The following is a 21,620-nucleotide window of genomic DNA, read 5'->3' on the forward strand; positions in this document are numbered from 1 at the left end:
AAAAGCCACGTGGCACGGCCTCATTTTTCCGCAATTTCGATGCCTTCATGCCAGTAGTGAGGGAAAGGCGTGGTCATACAAGTTACATTAGTTCACAGCCCAACTACTAACAACATTAAAATTCGGCTGAAGTTCACAATGTTGTTACAGTAAGCATTTGAAATTCTGGCAATTTTTATTTCGCCATGGATCTCGAAACGGTGCCCATATTCGACGCGGCGAAAGACTTATTCTACAGACTTCAAAAGACGAAAAAAATTACAATACATATTGAAGGATATAAACTGTGGTATAAAAATGTAAAGAAGAGATAAGAAACGGGTTACATATACTACCAACGTACTGATAGTCCTATTAATTAAACAATAACTAGAATACTTAAATAGCACATTCCAAAAATGGCAGCCAGACTTAGAAATCTCAAACAGTAGAAGCAGAGGAAGGTATGCTCTTCTCCAATGATGCAGTCAATATTTAGCCGCGAACCTTCGGACATTTCTGTATGTGTGGCATGGTGCAAAAATCCAAAACCTTTGCCTTAAAGCAAACAAATCTTTTCATGACTATTCCATATCAAGGTGGGTGCTCCTGTTATGGACATGTTCCTGATATGGCCCTCCCCATTGTGAGTTAGTTAACCAAAAAATCCGCTAAATTGCAGCAGCATCCAGTGAAAGGGCATCCTGGTATGTCACTTGATCGTTTTCCATCCAGTCAGGTTGAGCAATATGGCGTCAGTTGCCTGTTTTGCGGTTTTCATGTGACCTCTACTTATTTATCTCTGGTAAGTCTCCTTTGTTTTATGCATGTTTTTCAAAGACTTGTTTCATGAAAACCATCGTACTCCATTCAGTTTTTAATGTTCTGTTGATTGGTGTTGTAGTTGATGGCGTATCTTTTACGAGTTGTTCATAATCAAACGATTTTCGTGAAAGCTTACCTGCTCCTAATATGGCCATATCAAATGCACCATGGCCATATCAAGTTCATTTCACTTTTATTTTTTTCACCTGACAAATTTGCATGCCTTATAGCTGGGATTACGCAAAAATTCTGTATTTTAAGAAAAACAACTTTTTTTTTATGAAAAAACCTGTTTTGACTAAACTTTTGAATTATAAAAAAGATTATGTGTCATTTTTATTCATTTTACACCAAAATTATTTAATTTTAGCACAACTGCGCTATCAAACTGAAAACAATCGCGATTTGTAGAACATGGAACAAGGGTGGCCATATCATGTGCAAATGTTCCTGATATGGCCACTAGGTAGACTTTTGGAATTCGGGACTTTTTGGACAATTAGATCTATTTTTATGGGGAAAGGAAATTGTTTTAAGAAAGTCCATTAGACTGAAAACGAGTAAGGAAAAAGTGGTTTACATATTTTTTTCAAAATGGCGGCTAGAAAAATTCTCAAACCTTAGCATGGCCATATCATGGACACCTACCTTATAATCATTGCATTATCAACAATAACTGATTCTACAATTAAATAAAATATATAGGCCTAATGTTTATTAAACTTTTCAACAGAGTACAAGCTGGGACGTTGCATATTCAGGCGACGGAATGGTCAGCAATGCGTAGCATGAAATTATAAGTAGGCTATAACGGTAGGCTACATATTCTGAAGCTTTGTTACATCCGCTTCGCAGAAAGTAAATTACGGACTAGCTGGACAGGGTGAGGGGAGAGCGAGATTAATAATTTTGATTACCAGGCTTTCTCCAAAACTCCCGTCATTTTTAGTCATATATACTAAGTTGTCTCAAGATGTTAACACGCTTCTCTTTCCAAGCTCTTTGACGTCAAGAATGTTTTTTTTTTTTTAATTCGTCAACATTTTCGATACAGTATCGAAATCATTTGGGTGATCTCCCGACTGTTCCTAATTACTTAACAAGAATGAATACAACGAATTAATCAATGCCATCATATCTTCTATATATATAATTTGAACTGGTAATGGAAATTACGGGAAAACGGCTGAACGGATTTTAATAAATGACCCCTCATTTTGAAGCTTGGAACTCAAAGTTTTTCAGAAAAATAGTAGTTTTCAGTGAAATGTCAATTTTTCAACATAATTTTCCTATTTTCCAAAATCCATCTGTCGTCAGTTTTGAGAACTAGCTAATTGCATTTCAGAATAAAACAAAACACACACTACAGTAAACAATATTACACGAAGGCCATGATCTGCAAGAATTCTGACATATTTAGAGCTCAAATGAAATTGGTTATTAAAAACTTAACTTACTAAAAATAATTTACAGATTCGATTCTGTGGTATGTAATTTTCTGGGTACAGCTATGTATTGGATATTAAAAATACAAAACTTGAGGTGGTTTGATGACATTATTACCTTTAGAAATTAAATATTATTGTAGCTAATGCCATGATGTGACTATTTTTCATTGATTACACATATTAATGCTATATTGATGATATGAAAGTGAAACGTTTAAGTAGATGTAGAGAATAACTTAAATTAGATTTTGATTTCTATATTTTACTGAGTGGCGGCTATATAGTATATGTTTCTGAAAGCTATGAAACTTACGTAAAATAATAATATTATTAAAAATCAAATATTTTTATAGTTATTAATCAAGTGGGATTGGGTATTTTTCATATATTTATTGGCGGTGTGGTGTAGACATTTATATGCTTGGTTCTCTTCAGTATTGGCTCGAGAGAATCTTTCATTATTATAGAAGCAAATAACTTTCCGAATGTCTGGTATGCTTCACTGAAAATAAATCTGAAAAATGTTTATTTGAACGTCTAATGAACTTAATTTGCAGCATTTGCTGAACAAGCCACTAGTATTTTTTAATTGACATGTCAGAAAAATTACAATGTGAACAACAAATAACAATGATAAAAGAATCTTGATAGTGTTACAAAATAAAGCTCACTGGCATATAAATCGCTTATGAAATTAGAATTACTTTTGAACCTGTAGATTAAATAAGTAATATTTGTCCATGACGTAGGCCTAACCTTTATATGAACAGCAGCAGCGGGAGGCGCATACATTTTTTTTATTTTGTATGTTTATTTATACTGATTCGAAAAGTTTCATGAAGCTTATTTTATATCCTGAAAAGAAGATATTATTTTTTCATATTTTGATTTTACCCATTAAAATAAATTATATTTTCGTTAACAAAATTATATATTTTTAATAACAATATTACTATACAAACAAGATTGTTACATACTGTATGTATAAAAATCTCGCAATCGATTTTTTTGCAGTTTCTCTCTATCTTGCCTACACCTCGTATAATGAGAAATTAAAAATTAAATAATTTATACACGCATTTTTCACGTCATCTTTTCCCAGTCTGTCAGGGATTTACGTTTAAAAGTCATGGATAATAAAATGGCGATAACTTAAAGTAACATATGGAAATTGATTAGAATCCGCTCACTGAAAGTGGCGCGATACTAGGTCAAGGATGTAAGACAGAATCCTGCCCAACAATACCCGCGGATATTGCAACGAGTAGAAACTCTCTGCAGCTTCCGTTCCCAGACCTACATGGCCCTCAGGAAGCGATGAGTTGCGGGAATCGCTCCAAAGTTCCGTCTGGCTCGTGCTCTTCCGTTCCAAGACTCTCACGACTCGAACTCCATGAACAACTCTTTATCGGTTATCGATGGTCATCTGTTTCTCCTGAATGTTTATAAACTCTGAAACAGCTTATGTTTCTACTGGCCCCATGTAAGTGTAGGCCAGGGATCGGGAAAAATGTCATCGTGATCACTAGCAATAGTGACGTCGCAGGGTCAGCGCAGTAAACTGTCTTTGCTTCACCCCCTCCCTCCCGTTCAACTCCCCTACAACTCCAGTACAGACGCATCTATCAGTGACGGGTTACCCGATTAGATTTACTCTTTCTCAAAACCTTCAACGTCTGTTCGGAAACGTGTGTTTAAAGAAGAATGGGAATAACAATATTTGCTATGCATGACAATGTAGACGACTCTTGTGTTCTAAAATTCTAATAGGCACTTATAAATCAAACATCTAGCGACATTACGACACGTCATAAGATTATCACGAAATCATAGTTAAGCATGAACATATTCAATGTAATTGTAAACGGAAATGTATACATTAGAAAATAAGTACAGGGACATAATTTTCTTTTTACTCACATTTCTAATATTAATCTGGCTATACCTTTGGATTAACGGTTGAGAACCGGAAACACCGTTTGCTACCCCCTTCCACGACTGGAGTTCGATGATGCTGGCGTAAAATACAATCAAATCACTTTACTAGATATAGGAGGGAAGAAAAGTAGTTCATCCATTTACGTAAACTAGGAAATATCGCAATTTTGAGTTTGATAATTTTCATTAGGGTTTTGTTTAATCAAAATACGGTACTGTATTAACAATAAGTGTTTTTACTCACGAACTGAGCTATCCATTCATATGTATTCATTATGCAGTACATATTATTCTGTCTACAGCACATTAGCGTACAATTTAAAGATGAAGTTAAAATAATCATAATATGGATATTTAAACAAATTTTTGAAAATGGTGGCCGTTCATTTCGATACAGGCTTCAGTTATTTTGTGCATATTAACGCACTATAGACTATTGTACCTAATTCCAATTAGCAGTTTCGTCCTTGGTACTAGTAACTCATGTTGAAATAATTCTATACGGTACCTTCTCTATAAAAGAGATCCGAAAAGATAAAATTACTCAGACGTGCTATCTACTATCCGTTCAAGTGGTTTCGTCGCAGGGTCGTACAAAGGGGGAAATCACGTGACAGTTAATTACTTAACGAGGCTCTTTTATTTAAGTTATTTTAAACAGTTGTATAATATTACGTAGACGTCCAATTCCTAACAGAAATTAATGTTTTCAGAAAAGAGCTGAGACAGTCCAGCCACTAGCCTTTACAGAAGGGAGAGCAGAATCGGGTGGGAGAAACCGGGATACGACGTAGGCAAACGGGCGACAGTACCTATGCGAAAATATGATTCAATATTTAAAGCTCTTTCGTCACTGGAAAACGTGAACATATTTCTGGAACGTACTATACTCACTAACTCAGTACTGTTTATTATGACCGTAAGGCGACTTGATGGCATACACGGCCTTGGTTCTGTGTGGAGGACGATTGTAAGTTTACTAGTAGAGGGGGTGGGAGCGAAGTACATGCAAAAACTCAGATACAATACAAATTGAAGTAAAAATAAAATGATGTCCCTGTATAATGGCAACGTTTTATGCCCTCACTTATTTCCAGCTCTTTTAAAAACACGTTACTCCACCTAGTAGAGTTTTTAAAAGTAAATAAATTTCTAAATGAATCAAAATACCAGTATTTGTTCTACATCCGGCACTCTCTTTATATAGCCTATTACTCGCAAAAATTAAATGAATGTGCAAGTTTAGTAAATGTTGAGTTTGTGAACATGCAATATTATTCGGTAGTCTATGCTGCATTTGAGGGTTGCTGTTGTATTTCATTGGTTTCATTACTTTGAATGCAAAGCAGGTCTGTGTAGCGCTCACGCACACACGCAGGGGCTTCATCCCAACTTCTCCTTCGTTGCATGACGTATGTATCAAGCCTGATCGATTGTCTCGAAAACTTTTCACAGACCAGAACTAGTCCTTTCATTATATGAATCCTAGGAATATGTATTGTGGAATGAAAGCCACAGGCAGATGTAGCTATATTTAGTTCTCGTTCTAGAGAGGAACATGTACAGGGACATCATTCTATTTTACTAACATTTTTAATGTTAACCTGACTATACCTTTGGATTAATGACTGAGAACCGGAAACACAGTTTTCTACCCCCTTCCACGACTGGAGTTCGATGATACTGGCGTAATATACAGGGACATCACTTTATTTTTACCAACATTTAACAATAACCTGGCTATACTCGGAAACACTGTTACCCTCCTTCCATTACAGGAGTTTGGAGTTGCTAGTGCAATATGTAAACAAATTATTTTAATAGCTATAGGAGGAGAGAAAAGTAGTGTATCCATTTATGTTACAGGGAAATACAGTATTACGATTTTCAGTTTGATCATTACTTTTACAGTATTTTATCAAAAAACAGTAGAATAGTAACAATTTTTTTTCACAAACTCAACTCTTCAGGCGGTTATATTCATTATGTAATGTCTACTTCATTCAGCATATTACTAACCTAATTTATTCCTGAGAATTTTGTGAGCACTTCCGTAAGAAACCCCAATTTCTACAGCTAACTTCTTGACCGACTTATTAGGACCTCACTACATCCTTTCTCTAGCATCTTCTGTCACCTTTGTTGGCCATATTACACTTTTCTTCCTCTCTGTACACTCTTTTGCTCTAAATTTATCTACCAGATTACTGACATTTCTACGAAAATATTCCGTAATGATATAATCAGGAAATTGTGAAAAAAAAAAACTGTTGTTCACATTCGGTTATATAGTAATTCCAATTTCCATCATCGTCCTTCATACCTACAAACAGTAAAACAAAACTCTTGTTTAAATAATGCTGTTAAGTACCGCACCATATTATAGGGTACCGCACTTTCGGCAACTCTAATCTTCACTTGTGCTCAGTCCACACAGATAAATTCAGTTATGCTACACACGATACCTGTGTGAAAATAAACTTCAATAATATAAGCTCTTTCTTCAATAGAAAATGCAACATATTTCTGAAACACACTGTACTCTGTACTGTTTATTTCACTGCTAGCAACAGCGGCCGTAAGTTTGTTTGACTGACGTTAGCAAGGACATTAGTGAAAGGGGTGGGAGTCAAGTACATTTAGAAACGCAGGTACAATAGAAATTGAAGTAAAAATAAAATGATGTCTCTGTACAAACAAATCACTTTACTAGGTATAGGAAGTAAGAAAAGTAGTTCATCCATTTATGTAAACTAGGAAATATCGCGATTTTGAGTTTGATCATTTTCACTAGGTTTTTTTAATCAAAATACAGTAGGTACTGTATTAAAAATAAGTGTTTTCACTCACGAACTGAGCTATCAGTTCGGACGTATTCATTATGCAGTGTACATTACACTGTCTACAATACATTAGCGTACACTATAGAGAATGAAGTTAAATTGAAAAATAATCATAATATGGATATTTAAACATAATTTTGAAAATGGTGGCCGTTCATTTCGATACAGGCTTAAGTTCCTCTTTGCATATTATCGTAATATAGACTATGTATTGTACCTAATTCCAACTACCAGTTTCGTCCTTCGTACTAGTAACTCATGTTGAAATAATTCTGTATCTACTTTATAACAGAGTACCTTACGTACTGTAAATTCAATCTTAACTTCTGCCCGATCAGAAAAGACAAAATTACTCAGACATGCTATCTACTGTCCGTTCAAGTGGTTTTGTCGCAGGGTCGTAGAAAGGGGGGAAATCACATGACAATTAACGAGGGCCTTTTATTTAATTTATTTTAAACAGTTGTATAATATTACGTAGACGTCCAACTCTTAACAGAAATTAATGTTTTCAGAAAAGAGCTAAGACAGCCCAGCCACTAATCTTTACAGAGGGGCGAGCAGAAGCGGGTGGGGGGAATCGGGATGCGACATAGGCAAACGGGCGATAGTGCCTGTGCGAGAATATGATTCAATATTGAAAGCTCTTTCGTTACTGGAAAACGCGAACATATTTCTGGAACGTACTATACTCACTCAGTACTGTGTGTGTTTACTATGATCGTAAGGTGACTTTGACTGTATACGCTTGGTTCTGTGTTGAGAACTATTAGAAGTTTACTAGACGGGGTGGGAGTGAAGTACATCCAAAAACTCAGGTACAATAAAAATTGAAGTAAAAATAAAATTATGCCCCTGTATAAAATATACATATTACAAAAAGAATGTTTATTACGAAGACCAAATAAATAAATAGCATAAATAAATAAGTAAATAAATAAATAAATAAATAACTGAATATAGTTATGAACAGGCTTCGAGACTTCGGACCCAATAGAGCAGTTCAGTGGGAAATCCGCATAACGGCGTACTGAGTATAGTAGTAAACCGTACAGTGGGTGGGGGTACTGCAGAGTGGATGCCAACAAATACGCAAAGGAAAACGCTCTGGATTTGAAGGTTCTGACGAATAATTTAGTTTTCATACAAACTGTGTCTGAAACTATTACACGGTTAGAAAAGTCAGAGCAAGAGATGCCGGAAGCCCTCAAATTAATTTAGAAAATGATGCAGAGAATTAATGAGACATCGAGTACTGAACGTGTAAAACAGAAGTGGAAATCAATTTTATGTAAAAATAACGGCTATGGAACATTGTGTAACATAAACAGCAAATTAGTGGACATAGAGGCACTCGAGAATAAAGGACTGTCTCTTAGAGACTGCAATGATGTTAGGTTTTTTCGTTTTGCTCCTATCACTTCATGCAACGTAGAGCGCAGCTTTCTACAGTACAAACTTTGGCAGATAACAGAAAAAGATTTACGTTTGAGACACTGAGAATGTATCTTGTAGTATATTGCATTTCGGTACTGTAATTGCACTTCCTAAAGACGACCAATAGAATAAATGAAAAAATTAAAATTGCTACATGCTTATTTTCACAATTAACACTGTGTATATTTAAACACAAATGCTTATAAAAGACAGGAGAATAAAATGCTTTTCACATTCTTTTGAAATTATCATTGTGTAATTTACATTTACTTTCAGAATGTACATATGTGTGTTTCCCCATACTACCGTACTCTACTCTAAATAGCAACGTTGTTACCTCAACACATCTCTACCTACCTGCAGCGAGTCAACAACCTATAGTGCATGCACAGTAAACTTATTGTATCGGGTCCAAAGTCTCGAAGCCTGGTTATGAAGATATCTCAATACGTGTCGAGGGTTTTCCTAACCTTGTCTGAGTTTTATGAGTTTTTAGGTTTCTACGGTGTCTGTGATCAGAATTAGGCTTTTCGGTATTCCACAGTGCTCTGGAACTTGACATTTCCAACGTTTCGGAACTACATATAGGTTGCATCATCAGGGCAGAAGGTAGGGCTAAAAACAGAGTAGGCGACCTCTCTGGTCTGAGGCCTACCTTCTGTCCTGATGAAGGAACCTGTAATTAGTTAAATGTCAAGTTCCAGAACACAGTGGGATACCGAAAAGCTTAATTCTGATTTTCTGAATTTATCCTTATAAGGGAATCTACCAAAAACATAGGGCCAAAATAACCCTTGACAATTTCTACGTGGACAGGTACAGTAAAGGAAAGCTTAAATACAAAATATAGTTAGTCATTACGAAATATAAGACACAAAAAATACTCGTATATAGCTTCGTATGTAGCTTCCAAAAATAGCGCAAAATCTTCATTTTGAGTGACTTTTTATGAGGCTACTGAAGTGTATATGCTTGACATGGCCCTCCGTGATTCTTTACTCAAAGTCAACTATAGGCTATCTGAGTCAAGGACATAGCTCGGATGGTAGTGCGTTTGCATGCTGATCTGGGGCTGTGATCAGATGTGAGTTCGATTCCCACTTGGGCAGAATTACCTGATTGGATTATTTTCCTCAAGCGTAAGACGAATGTCAGGTAATCCCTGGCGAATTCTCTCATCTCGCTGTCATCAATTCCATCGATGTTAGATAACTTACATTCTAATTTCGATCGTCTATAGACTATCACACTATTACTATTGGAAAATAGCACAATACACAGTTAATAGCAAAAAAAAATTACATTCTCGTAGTTATATCTAAATTCTGGCTTGAAAGTCTTAAAATCTTGCGCAACTACCTTGTCTCCATTAACGACAAGTAGAAATATTACTCAAGCACTAATGTTTATCAAAGCCAAGAACCATAGGCCTACTAGACCAAAACAATTTGACGTCAATGACTGATCTAATATTGGTTATCAGTGCAATGTAATTAAACGTTAAGATAGATGAAAAGAAACCTAATTTACTTATACATTAATGTGTAATTGATCTTTTCTGTTTATCACGACGTAGTGATACATTATTATGGTTCTTGGATTGGACAGATAATATTACAATAAAAAAAGCTTTATTATTTAACAAGTTTAAAATAAAACTCAGCGGGTAGAACAATTGACTACGTAATGGAAGGCCCTGGGTTTATTCTCAGGTGGTGGCGGGATTTTTCTCGTTGCCAAAACTCCAGAATGGCCCTGAGATTCACTCAGCTTCCAATCAAATTGAATAGCCTACCTGGTCTTTTCTGGGGGTAAAAGGCGGACGGAAAATGCTTCCGAACACACCTCCTCATCCTAGTGCTGACGTCAAGAAAGCGTGCATGCCTCCCATAAGCGCCTTCATGACAGAAAGTGGTCTATAACTATGTTAAAAAACGTTATAGAATACTTCATGCTGTTTATTTTTAAAAATATATTTTCTTCCCTTATGTATTAAAGTTTTTATTGACTACTATATTATAATAGGGCACCTTTTCTTTTTATAGTATTTAACATGTATAAACTTGCAAAAAGAGTTTCAACTTGATGTCGGGGAAGGTTTTGCACTGATTGATTGTTGATTGGTTGATTGATTGATTGATTGGTTGATTGATTTAATTATTTATTTATTTATTTATGTATTTATTTATTTTAGTAGGTTATTTTACGACACTTTATCAATATCTCAGATTATTTAGCGTCTGAATGAAATGAAAGTGATAATGCCGGTGAAATGAGTCCGGGGACCAGCACCGAAAGTTATCCAGCATTTGCTCATATTGGGTTGCGGGAAACCCCCGGAAAAAACCTGAACCAGGTAACTTGCCGCAACCGGGAATCGAACCCGGGCCATCTGGTTTCACGGCCAGACGCGCTAACCGTTACTCCACAAGTGTGGAATTTATTTATTTATTTATTTATTTATTTATTTATTTATTTATTTATTTATTTATTTATTTATTTATTTATTTATTTATTTATTTATTTATTTACTTACACATTTACTTACTTAACTTCTTGCTTAGTTATTTATTTACAGTACTTAAATGAATTATTGACTTATTTATTTAGTTTTGTATCTATCTATTTGTGTTTTATTTATTTACTTATTTATCAATTATCTATATATTTATTTTTCTAAGTTTTCTTCAGCTTTTAGGCTATGCTGCAAATTATATTATAGCTCATCCTCAGATTTTCCTACATGTTTGATAATTCGCATATAATATTGCTCTAATTTTTTGTATATTGCAATAGTTACAATATTATTTTTAAAAATCTAAGGTACAAAGATAACTCCTCTCTTTTCCAGCCTTCTAATACTTGTAGTCACCACGCCTATACTACTCACCGTGCTTCTTCGAGTATTTCCGAATGGCATACTTTTAAAAAGTGTATTAAACATGCGACATGTGACATGCGTTGCATGGGTTGATAGAGCACGCTTCGGTGCAGACATGCGTCATGGTTAACTAAAGACTTTGGGTTCATACCGGAGTTGCAGCAAATGATTTGTCCTAGGAGATAGAATCCATTAAAGGGGTAGATTTGTATCGGAACTTAAGCTCAGGGAGGTGTGTCTGAATTGAATGATTGTCCACTGAGACTTACCCCCTAGTCTTATAGTTCACAAAGAAGTCGTAAGAGGTCGTTGAAATCAATAATTATCCGTGGAGAAATGCGATCATTCGAGAAATAGGCCTACTATTTCTTCATGGTTCTATATTCATAGATTTGCATAAGAATAGTTTCTCAAATCTGTGCTTTTAAAACTTGTCACCATTTCGCTACAAAGAACTGCCTAAAACAAAACAGTTACGAAATCTCGACCACATGCTCGCAGTCTTGTTTGTTTCAACGTTTACTTTTTCTCTCGCTTAATTTGGAGAGCCTATAGCCGGGAAAATTCAAGCAGCCTCAGAAGTCTAGAGACTTATCTCAAGGCCAAAAGTCTTTATATTTTTTCACTCATACACGAGAAGATTTGCTCGTGAATTTACCTGCAGTAAGTCTCTGAGTTATAGAACCCTTCTTATAGCCCACACAATTTCGTGAATATGGTAATTCAGTAGAAGAACTAGGCCAAAGGAGTCACCTTTTTTTTAACAATTTCGTACTGCAAACAATATGAAGTACTAAGACGTGTTTTACTTTCCGGCACCCAATACTTCCCACAGAAAAACCTAGAACTATTCACCTGTTGTACATAATAACGAATGGATGTATCGCCTCTATAATGACACATGCTGATGAGACATGTGATTTAAGTAAATATTTAAGTTGCTTTAGAGCCCAGGCACAAATTTCTGGACAGTGGATGTTTGGGGGCCTAAACCGCACCAGTAAGAAAACATATTTAGTGCCAGTGGAGATAAGTGGAGATTATTGTCGAAGAAGATCGTATTTTCGACATAATTGACAATCGTGATCCTTATGCTCGTGACGTTTGATATGGACAGTATGGTGACCATAGCCTATATCCATTGATTATTACATACAACAGGTGAATAGTTCTAGATAATTCTGTGAAAAGTATTGGATGCCGGAAAGTAAAACCACGTGCTTAGTATTCTATACTATTAGTAAGTAGTACCCAGTTATTAAAGAAAAATATTGTCTCCTTTGGCCTAGGTCTTCTGTAGATTAACCTCTATTTTTTATTCTGTTCGTATTTTATTTTGTTTCAGGAGAAATATTTATCTTTCAGGTAAGTACTCTTATTCACAGATTTATACTACTATTTATGGTTTAGGCAAAATTCTCATCTTTTACGTAAAAAAAAGGCCTAAAAATCGCCTCAGATTATACCACTTTAACTTATGTACTTACTTACTTAATGGCTTTTAAGGAACCCGGAGGTTCATTGCCGCCCTCACATAAGCCCGCCATTAGTCCCTATCCTGAGCAAGATTAATCCAGTCTCTACCATCATATACCACCTCCCTCAAATCCATTTTAATATTATCTTCCCACCTACGTCTCGGCCTCCCCAAAGGTCTTTTTCCCTCCGGCCTCCCAACTAACACTCTATATGCGTTTCTGGATTCGCCCATACGTGCTACATGTCCTGCCCATCTCAAACGTCTGGATTTTATGTTCCTAATTATGTCAGGTGAAGAATATAATGCGTGCAGCTCTGCGTTGTGTAACTTTCTCCATTCTTCTGTAACTTCATCCCTCTTAGCCCCAAATATTTTCCTAAGAACCTTATTCTCAAACACCCTTAATCTCTGTTCCTCTCTCAAAGTGAGAGTCAAGTTTCACAACCATACAGAACAACCGGTAATATAACTGTTTTATAAATTCTAACTTTCAGATTTTTTGACAGAAGACTAGATGACAAAAGATTCTCAACCGAATAATAACACGCATTTCCCATATTTATTCTGCGTTTAATTTCCTCCCGAGTATCATTTATATTTGTTACTGTTGCTCCAAGATATTTGAATTTTTCCACCTCTTCGAAGGATAAATCTCCAACTTTTATAGTTCCATTTCGTACAATATTCTGATCACGAGACATAATCATATACTTTGTCTTTTCGGGATTTACTTCCAACCCTATCTCTTTACTTGCTTCAAGTAGAATTGCCGCGTTTTCCCTGATCGTTTGAGGATTTTCTCCTAACATACTCACGTCATCCGCATAGACAAGAAGCTGATGTAACCCGTTCAATTCTAAACCCTCTGTGTTATCCTGAACTTTCCTAATAGCATATTCTAGAGCGAAGTTAAAAAGTAAAGGTGATAGTGCATCTCCCTGCTTTAGCCCGCAGTGAATTGGAAAAGCATCAGATAGAAACTGGCCTATACGAACTCTGCTGTAAGTTTCGCTAAGACTTATTTACAGTGAGAGTAAACGAATTTTTAAGACCTTTTCCTTTACATCTGTCCGTATACGACTTTAAACGATTTTCAGTGTGATGAACATGACAAGATAGCTAATTAAATCTCAATACATGATTGAGAACACAAAATTCTTTTCGCAATCAATCACACATCGTATATCCTCTTAGGTCCGCACAATTTCATGAATACAAATAAAACGTTGTGGCTCAGCTCACCAAGTAGTAGTCGATGGGTTTCTCGCGGGCCTTGTTGTACGCCTTCTGCAGTTCCGTGGCTCGAAGGGCGTGCGCGATGTGCAAGGCGCTGGCGTCGAACCGCCCGTACTGATAGCTGCTGTCGCCATGGTGCTGTTGGTACTGGTGCGTCTGCTGATTGTTGTTGCTGCTGTTGTGGTGGCCGTTGAGATGGGGTCGGATGTTGAGGGCCTCGGCGTCGAAGGTGCCCTTGCCGCTGCCTCTGATCTGCTCGTTCACGAAGTTGGCGGACCTGGGGACGTTAAGGGCGGACCGGATGCCCACGGCCGAGCCGTCCAGGTGCCCGGGTCCTATCTTGGGCACATGGCTGCAGCAGTACACCTCCTTGTCCTCCTGCCGGTGCTGGTTGTTGTAGTACGTCTTGAGGGTCAGCTTGGTGCCGCACACGGCGCACTTGAAGCAACCGCTGTGAAAGAAGGTGAAATCTTTGAGGGGGCCCACTCTGTCCACTTGGTACACAGTCTGGTTGCACCTGAAGCAGGTGCTCTCGTAGAAATTCATGCGATACATCGCGAAATCGATATCGACAGACGCAAGCCGCGGCGCGGAGACACGTCACCAATGTGTATTTTACAAAGAAAAGAGAACACAGCACAATTCTTGCTCGGCAGCCATGTTTCCACACTACACGTCAGAAGTGCTTCTTCCTCCGTACTGGCGAGGCCAGCCAACCACGGCGGCAGGCGGACAGGCAGCTTTCCCCTCGGTTCCCCTACCACCTGCTAGATCACCTGCAGCAACGACCACCGATTTGTTTGATTATCTGTTTTGCTTTCGGGGCAGTGGAGGAGCGGTAATGAGCGAGTTTCATCCATGTGGAAATGAAGGAATGTCGGCTGCCAGCACTTTTAGTTTACAAGCAATTTGACACATAGCCTTATATAGTCATTGCGTTCACACGGCCTGTCAACTGACAACGGCTCCCCTCTGAGTATCTTTCCTTCCCTTTCCTCTTTCTATCCTTCCTATTTTCTTCCTCTTCATTTACCCTTTCTTTTGCACTTTTTGAATTAGATTCCTTTCAGTTATAAGACCTTTTCTCTGCCATAGTTTTGTAAAAATATAGGCTATATATTTCTTTTTCCTTCCTTTCCCCTTTTTACTCTCCTTATCAACCGATGAATTTATTATCATAGCCTTTTTATCGTGAATTTTATTTAATTTTCGTATTTCTTTTCTTTTTTATTATTATTTTATTACATTCCATTTTGATATATTCTTCCTTACGTTTTTCCATATTAACCATTTGTACTAAATGAGTTGCTTTCACTATTTTCCAATGTATTTTACTTTCTTTTTTTTTCTATTATGGTATTATTTTCATGTTGTTTAGTGTCGATTTTATTATGCTATTATTATTTTTTTTGTAATATGTTAGTATTCTGTTCTTTAACTTTTTGTTAAATTTTAACTGCTTGTATGCTTTGTGACTTGGTAGAGTGTAAGAGAAGGCCCTATGGCCTTAACTCTGCCAGTATAAATAAAGAATTATTATTATTATTATTATTATTATTATTATTATTATTATTATTATTATTATTATTATTATTACTACTACTTCTTCATTTCATATATTTTCTACCACCATTTCTTAATTATTGCATGTGTTGATAATTATTACAGTATACATATTTTGATTTACAATATCAATAATTCAGGGCGGCAATGAACTTAAAAACCATTTGTAAGTAAGTATAGGCTATCAACAATTCTTATTTTTCCTTGGTACTCAATAACATACATTTTACATTAGTCATTACAATTATCATCGCATAAATAACTATTGTATATATAATAATAATAATAATAATAATAATAATAATAATAATAATAATAATAATAATAATAATAATAATAATCACCTATTTTTCATACAATTTTAATAACAGTCTTTTCTTATTTCTTATATAGGTTAATTTAAATGCAGTTTGGGGGTACGAAGATGAAGAATATGTATTTTTGGGTTACTTCTTCTTTTTCTGTGGCACTATTGTCCTTTGAGTATAACCTTGGTCTCCCTTATGACCGCTTTCAATTCTGTCCCATCACGTGCTTTGATTCTCCATGTCTTAATCTTGAGTTCCATTGTGTCATTCTGGACATCATCAAGCCAGCGTAGCTTAGGTCTTCCAACTTTATTTCTTGGACCTATTATTTTGGCATCTATAGATATTTTAGGTATTCTATCTTCGTTTATCCTAGTAACATAGCCCAGCCATTCTAATCTTCTAAGTTTAATATCAGAGATGATATTATAGCAGAAATCATGATATTATATTTCTTTAGTTCGGATATTAGATTCCTTAAAGCTCCGACTCTATTAAGGTTCTAACATTGCATGTAGCTAGATACCAATCATTAATACGTTTACACTTGCAGGGTCGTCATTTCATATCAGTTCGGCTTGCATCATAGGGTTTCGCAACAATAGTTGTTTTACGGATGCAAGATTGTTAGTCTTGCGATCCAACCCCCTACCAGGAGGGCCAGGGACTCTCTTTTAGGGGTTACCATACCTTAGCCGAGGGGTCCCCGTTTTAAGGCGCCGGGAATTCGCTTTCACCCATCCAAATGGTAGGATTTGCAGGTATCACTTGCAATTGCAAGCTTAGGCATAACTTAGGTTTTATTAGTCACACCTACTCGACATCAGTGTGACCCCCAAGGCCAAAACACCTGCCATTCACCCTCCTCCTTTATCCGGGCTTGGGACCGGCAGTGGGGATAAATCCTCACAGGCGGAGTTACTTTGGGGGTACGCTAGAATAAAAGATTGAATTCCACTTACTTATAGTACATCCCAAGTATTTGAAGCTGTCCACTTGTTCTACTGCCTCATTTACAATTAATAAAATTATTACCTAGGTATATATAAATAATTTTCACGTGTCGTCTAGGGAAGCTTATTATGAATCAATTGAAAACCTGAATTGACAAACATTCCAAGTCCATTATTCAGAAGGGCAAGAAAACTACACAGACTTGCAATATAAGATTACTGAAATAAATATTTGTAGAGGTCGAGACGTAGATGGGAAGATAATATTAAAATGGATTTTTTAGTGGGTTATTTTACGACGCTTTATCAACATCTTCGGTTATTTAGCGTCTGAATGAGATGACGGTGATAATGCCGGTGAAATGAGTCCGGGGTCCAGCACCGAAAGTTACCCAGCATTTGCTCATATTGGGTTAGAGAAAACCCCGGAAAAAACCTCAACCAGGTAACTTGCCCCGACCGGAAATTGAACCCGGGCCACCTCGTTTCGCGGCCAGACGCGCTGAACGTTACTCCACAGGTGTGGACAAAATGGATTTGAGGGAGGTGGGATATAATGATAGAGAATGGATTAATCTTGCACAGGATAGGGATCGATGGCGGGCTTATGTGAGGGCGGCAATGAACATGTGGGTTCCTTAAAAGCCATTTGTAAGTAACTAATAAAAAACACATTTTTTACATTACGGTAGCTTATGCAAAACACAACATATTTCACATAAAAGTCATATTCGATAAATTTTGGATTTGGGATGTTTATCTATTCAGGTCTTAAATTATAGGTTACCTTTATTTTTTTTCCGCCATGGCCTTCGTTAATTAGTAAAACCAAATAAAAATAGTTCGCTGAAAATGCCCTACCTTGTACAGGGATATCACTTTATTTTTACCAACATTTTTAACATTAACCTGGCTATACTCGGAAACACTGTTACCCCCTTCCATTACAGGAGTTTGATGTTACTAGTGCAATATGTAAACAAATAATTTTACTAGGTATAGGAGGAGAGAAAAGGAGTGTATCCATTTATGTTGTAGGGAAATACGATATTACGATTTTCAGTTTGATCATCACTTTTACGGAATTTATCAAAATACAGTAGAGTAGTAACATTTTTTAAAAAAAACTCAACTTTTCAGGCGGCTATGTTCGTTATGTAATGTCCACTTTATTTAGCATATTAATTATTGATGTTATCATACAATATAGAGAGTGCATTTAAATTGAGGGAGTCATAAGTAAAGGGTTTTAAGTGCACTTAAGTTACTTTTGAGAAAATGGGGTTTAAATATTTAAGCTTTCGTAAAATCGGTGAAATTTTTTATTTAAATTTGAATGTGCGATGCGATTAAAATATCCCTTTGCCACTAAAATTTTAGATACTTTTGCTTACACTGGATGCACTTAACTCATGTTATTACAAATGTCACTAGCATTCCTTTGCTTCTAGCCACCTCAATTAAAAAAAAGCTAATCTGAATTTTTAAACAAGTTGCTGAAAATGGTTGCCGTTCATTACAATGCAGGCTTCAATTCAGTACGCATATTATTAAAAACATTTTGAAGCATATTCTCTGAAATTGTATTTATCGTTTCTTGAATATAATTTTTTAGTACGATATTATTAATATAGGTTCTTTCTTCTATAGAAAACGCAATCATATTTATGAAACACACTATACACTGCAGTGTTTACTTCACTGCTTGAAGACTTCGAATGCAACAGCGGCCGTAAGTTTGTGTGTCTGACGGGAGCAAGGACATTAGTGAAGGGGTGAGAGTGAAGTACATTCAGAAATGCAGGTACAATAAAAATGCAAGTAAAAATAAAATGATGTCCCTGTATAATACATGTAGGGTAAAGTTGCCTAATTCCGTGATACTCCAAATTCCGTGATACTTTTTTCATTGACTGTCACGGGGTTGGATACCTTGCTAGGAAGTTCACCGATGTCTCAAAAGTAGGCGAAAGATGCACTCTTTTGAGAAAGATGTCTGGCGCTATGGGCGAACGGCAAAGCTTTGACTGATATTCAATTTTTAAAAAAGTATCACGGGATTATGAGTATCACGGAAGTAGGCAACTTTGCCCTACGTTAAAGAAATTAAACTTCTAATGGGATAATCATGATTCGGAGGACACAAAAATGTGAAAAACATGAGAGCGGCGTTAAGAAGTTCGAGAGTGCGAACATTCATGCGATTATTTCACCTCTGGGAATAAATGCATCATATGCAACTTTTTAGTGTAAATCGCAATGACTTTATGTTCACTTTTTATTTGGTTGAGCAACGGTGATGCAACATGTCTCGCATCTCTATACAGCACGTCATAACAATATCGCGTCGCAATAGTGCACTCAATTGTTTCTCTCCGCGAGATAATTCCCAGGAAACCGGAAGAGCACGGTTCCAGTTGATGGTACACGCTACGTCTTATTATACAGAGAAGAGGACGCGGGCGGGGAAAGGGAGACTCAGAGATGGAGAGTAGAAAAAGGGAGGACAGATGAGCCCGGATCACACGCTAAACAAATAGCGACCTCAACTAGCACAGTGCAATTTCTGAGCTGCTGGGTATTGGCTCAAATATTGAAGTTCAGGAAGGACACTGGATAGCTGCTGCTTTTCTTACAGTCTCCTCCGTCTCTTAATTATTCACCTCTTTCTCTTCTTTATTATCCATCATAATCGCTGTCTGAGTCACCAGAATTAATATCTCCATCAACATTACATTTGAGTGGTGAATTTTCAAAACGACTTAAGTCCACATTTTGGGGGTTTTGAGTTGAGAGCACGATTATGTTACCGTGTGCAAGGGGCATCGTTTAGTAGCAGAATGACTTTAGTCCACGACTTTTGTATAGTTTTTCTTAGCAGCAGAATGTTTGGTTAAGGGGTAAAACGACTTTAGTCCTGGACTTAAGTTGTTTTTGCCTGTCAAATACTGAAGAAACTTACATAATATGTAATTTTAATCCTACAATCAGCTGACAAAAATGATTTTTTGTCTGTTGTCATTGGTAATTCTTTAGTTGAGAAAATGTATTACGTTTGAAGAATAGAGCATGAAAATGAAAAGCAATGCTCAGTAATCGTGCTAAACTTGTAGCTGAGGTGAAAAGTATTGCAAAATGGAGCCAAGTTAAGCATGGAGAGAGAGGATTTTCTTGCTGTCGTATTTGACTACAGGAAAAATATATGCTTGCCTAAACACCAGTTCAGGATATGTACTACTATCGCCAGCTTACCGTCCCAGCTTTCTGTGTGCACAACATGAAAACTAGTGAAATGTCCTTTTGTGTCTACCATGAGGGACAGACCAAGAAAAGTCTTAATGAGGTATGTAATTTACTCCTGCACACTACTTCAATAACTGTGTACCATCCAGTATATTAAAGAACTGTGTTTGTTTTGCAAACAGTTGTCTTGGACAAAATAGGAACAACACACTAATCAAATTCTTAATGGAAATAAATGCTTAGAAACATTTCTTCAACATCATACTTTTCTCCATCAGAGGTCTGTGCTCTTGTGATTAACAAATTGTTCAAAATAATGTTGTTCAACAATTGCAATAAGGTTATTTTATGATTTTGGTACAAAATATATTTAGTTAAACATGTTTATGTGTCAGTAACCTAATAATTATGATGCAGAATTAAAGTTAATTTGCAGAACAACTTAAGTCCTGAAGATAATTACATTTTTTACGACCTGAAGAAGAGTAAAAAAATATGAATTTTTATACTAAAACTATTTATCTTACATATCTCTTGCATATAAAAAATTATACTGTAACAATATATGGTTCAGTGAGGCCAAAAACAGTTTTCTTTAATTTTCTCAAAACTACTTCTAGGGACTTAAGTCGTTTTGCGAATTCACCATTCATTTGTACATTTGTAGCCTACTAGCATCAAATCATCAAAAACGGACACGATCATATGAGTTTCAGGCTTCTTGTATTCTGTGATGATATTCTTAAAAATGAGACTTTGTAAAATTAATGCAGGCAGGGGCATAAGCAAGGAGGACTACCGGGTTTGAATCCCTCTTGAACGTTGAAAAAAAAATACATATTTAGATTTGAATATTTTTTATTCACAATCGTTTCTCTTCTCTAATTTTTCACTGTCAGAGTAACAAAATCTACATCGACATAAGGCGTAGTCCTCCTACCCCTCCTTCAGTACAATCCCTATGCGTGTTTTGGTTTCAGAATTCATTTTGTTGATGCTGATGGGCAAAGCGACAGGAGACAAGTCAGTCAGCCTTCAATGAGTTTCCCAGCTCTGCATCACACTCGTATCGTCGAGTACGTCGCTACAGTCACTTCAGTCAATGTCAATATGTGTTAACAGCATGTCATAACTCACACACAAACACACCAGGCTCGTCTTGACATTGGCTTAAATGACTCTCTAAAAATAACCGAAGTAAACCAATACAGCTTTTTAACTGAAGATCGCTGTAACATGTTACTGCAAATAATAATCTTTCATAAAAATAAGCTTCCGCTCAAGCTACCGAAAAAAAAAACGTCCCGAAGATCACACATACTTCTTCAGTTTCTCACTGTATAATACGAGTATATTGCATACATCTTGATTACATGTTTTTAAAACTTTATATCACTTAAGAATATGATTATAACAATAGCTCACTGCTAAAAAAAACCGTTTACTGTAAGATATTTGGATGGTTCCTCGGAAATTATTTCTG

At 36.3% G+C, this 21,620-nt stretch overlaps 2 protein-coding genes across 2 annotated transcripts in view; one reads left to right on the plus strand and one right to left on the minus strand.

The window, feature by feature from the left end:
* Window positions 1-15,043, minus strand: part of Hil (peptidase hillarin) — a 233,271-nt gene extending 218,228 nt beyond the window's left edge. Inside the window, exon 1 of the mRNA XM_069825515.1 lies at window positions 14,077-15,043. Coding sequence (XP_069681616.1) covers window positions 14,077-14,625 — 549 coding nt within the window. The 5' untranslated portion in view covers window positions 14,626-15,043. The remainder of the gene's footprint in view (window positions 1-14,076) is intronic.
* LOC138699545 (leptin receptor gene-related protein) overlaps window positions 1-21,620 on the plus strand; it is a 422,899-nt gene that overhangs the window by 136,434 nt on the left and 264,845 nt on the right. The window lies entirely within an intron of this gene.

This window comes from Periplaneta americana, chromosome 5 (assembly GCF_040183065.1).
Source record: "Periplaneta americana isolate PAMFEO1 chromosome 5, P.americana_PAMFEO1_priV1, whole genome shotgun sequence".
Classification (NCBI taxonomy): Eukaryota; Metazoa; Arthropoda; class Insecta; order Blattodea; family Blattidae; genus Periplaneta; species Periplaneta americana.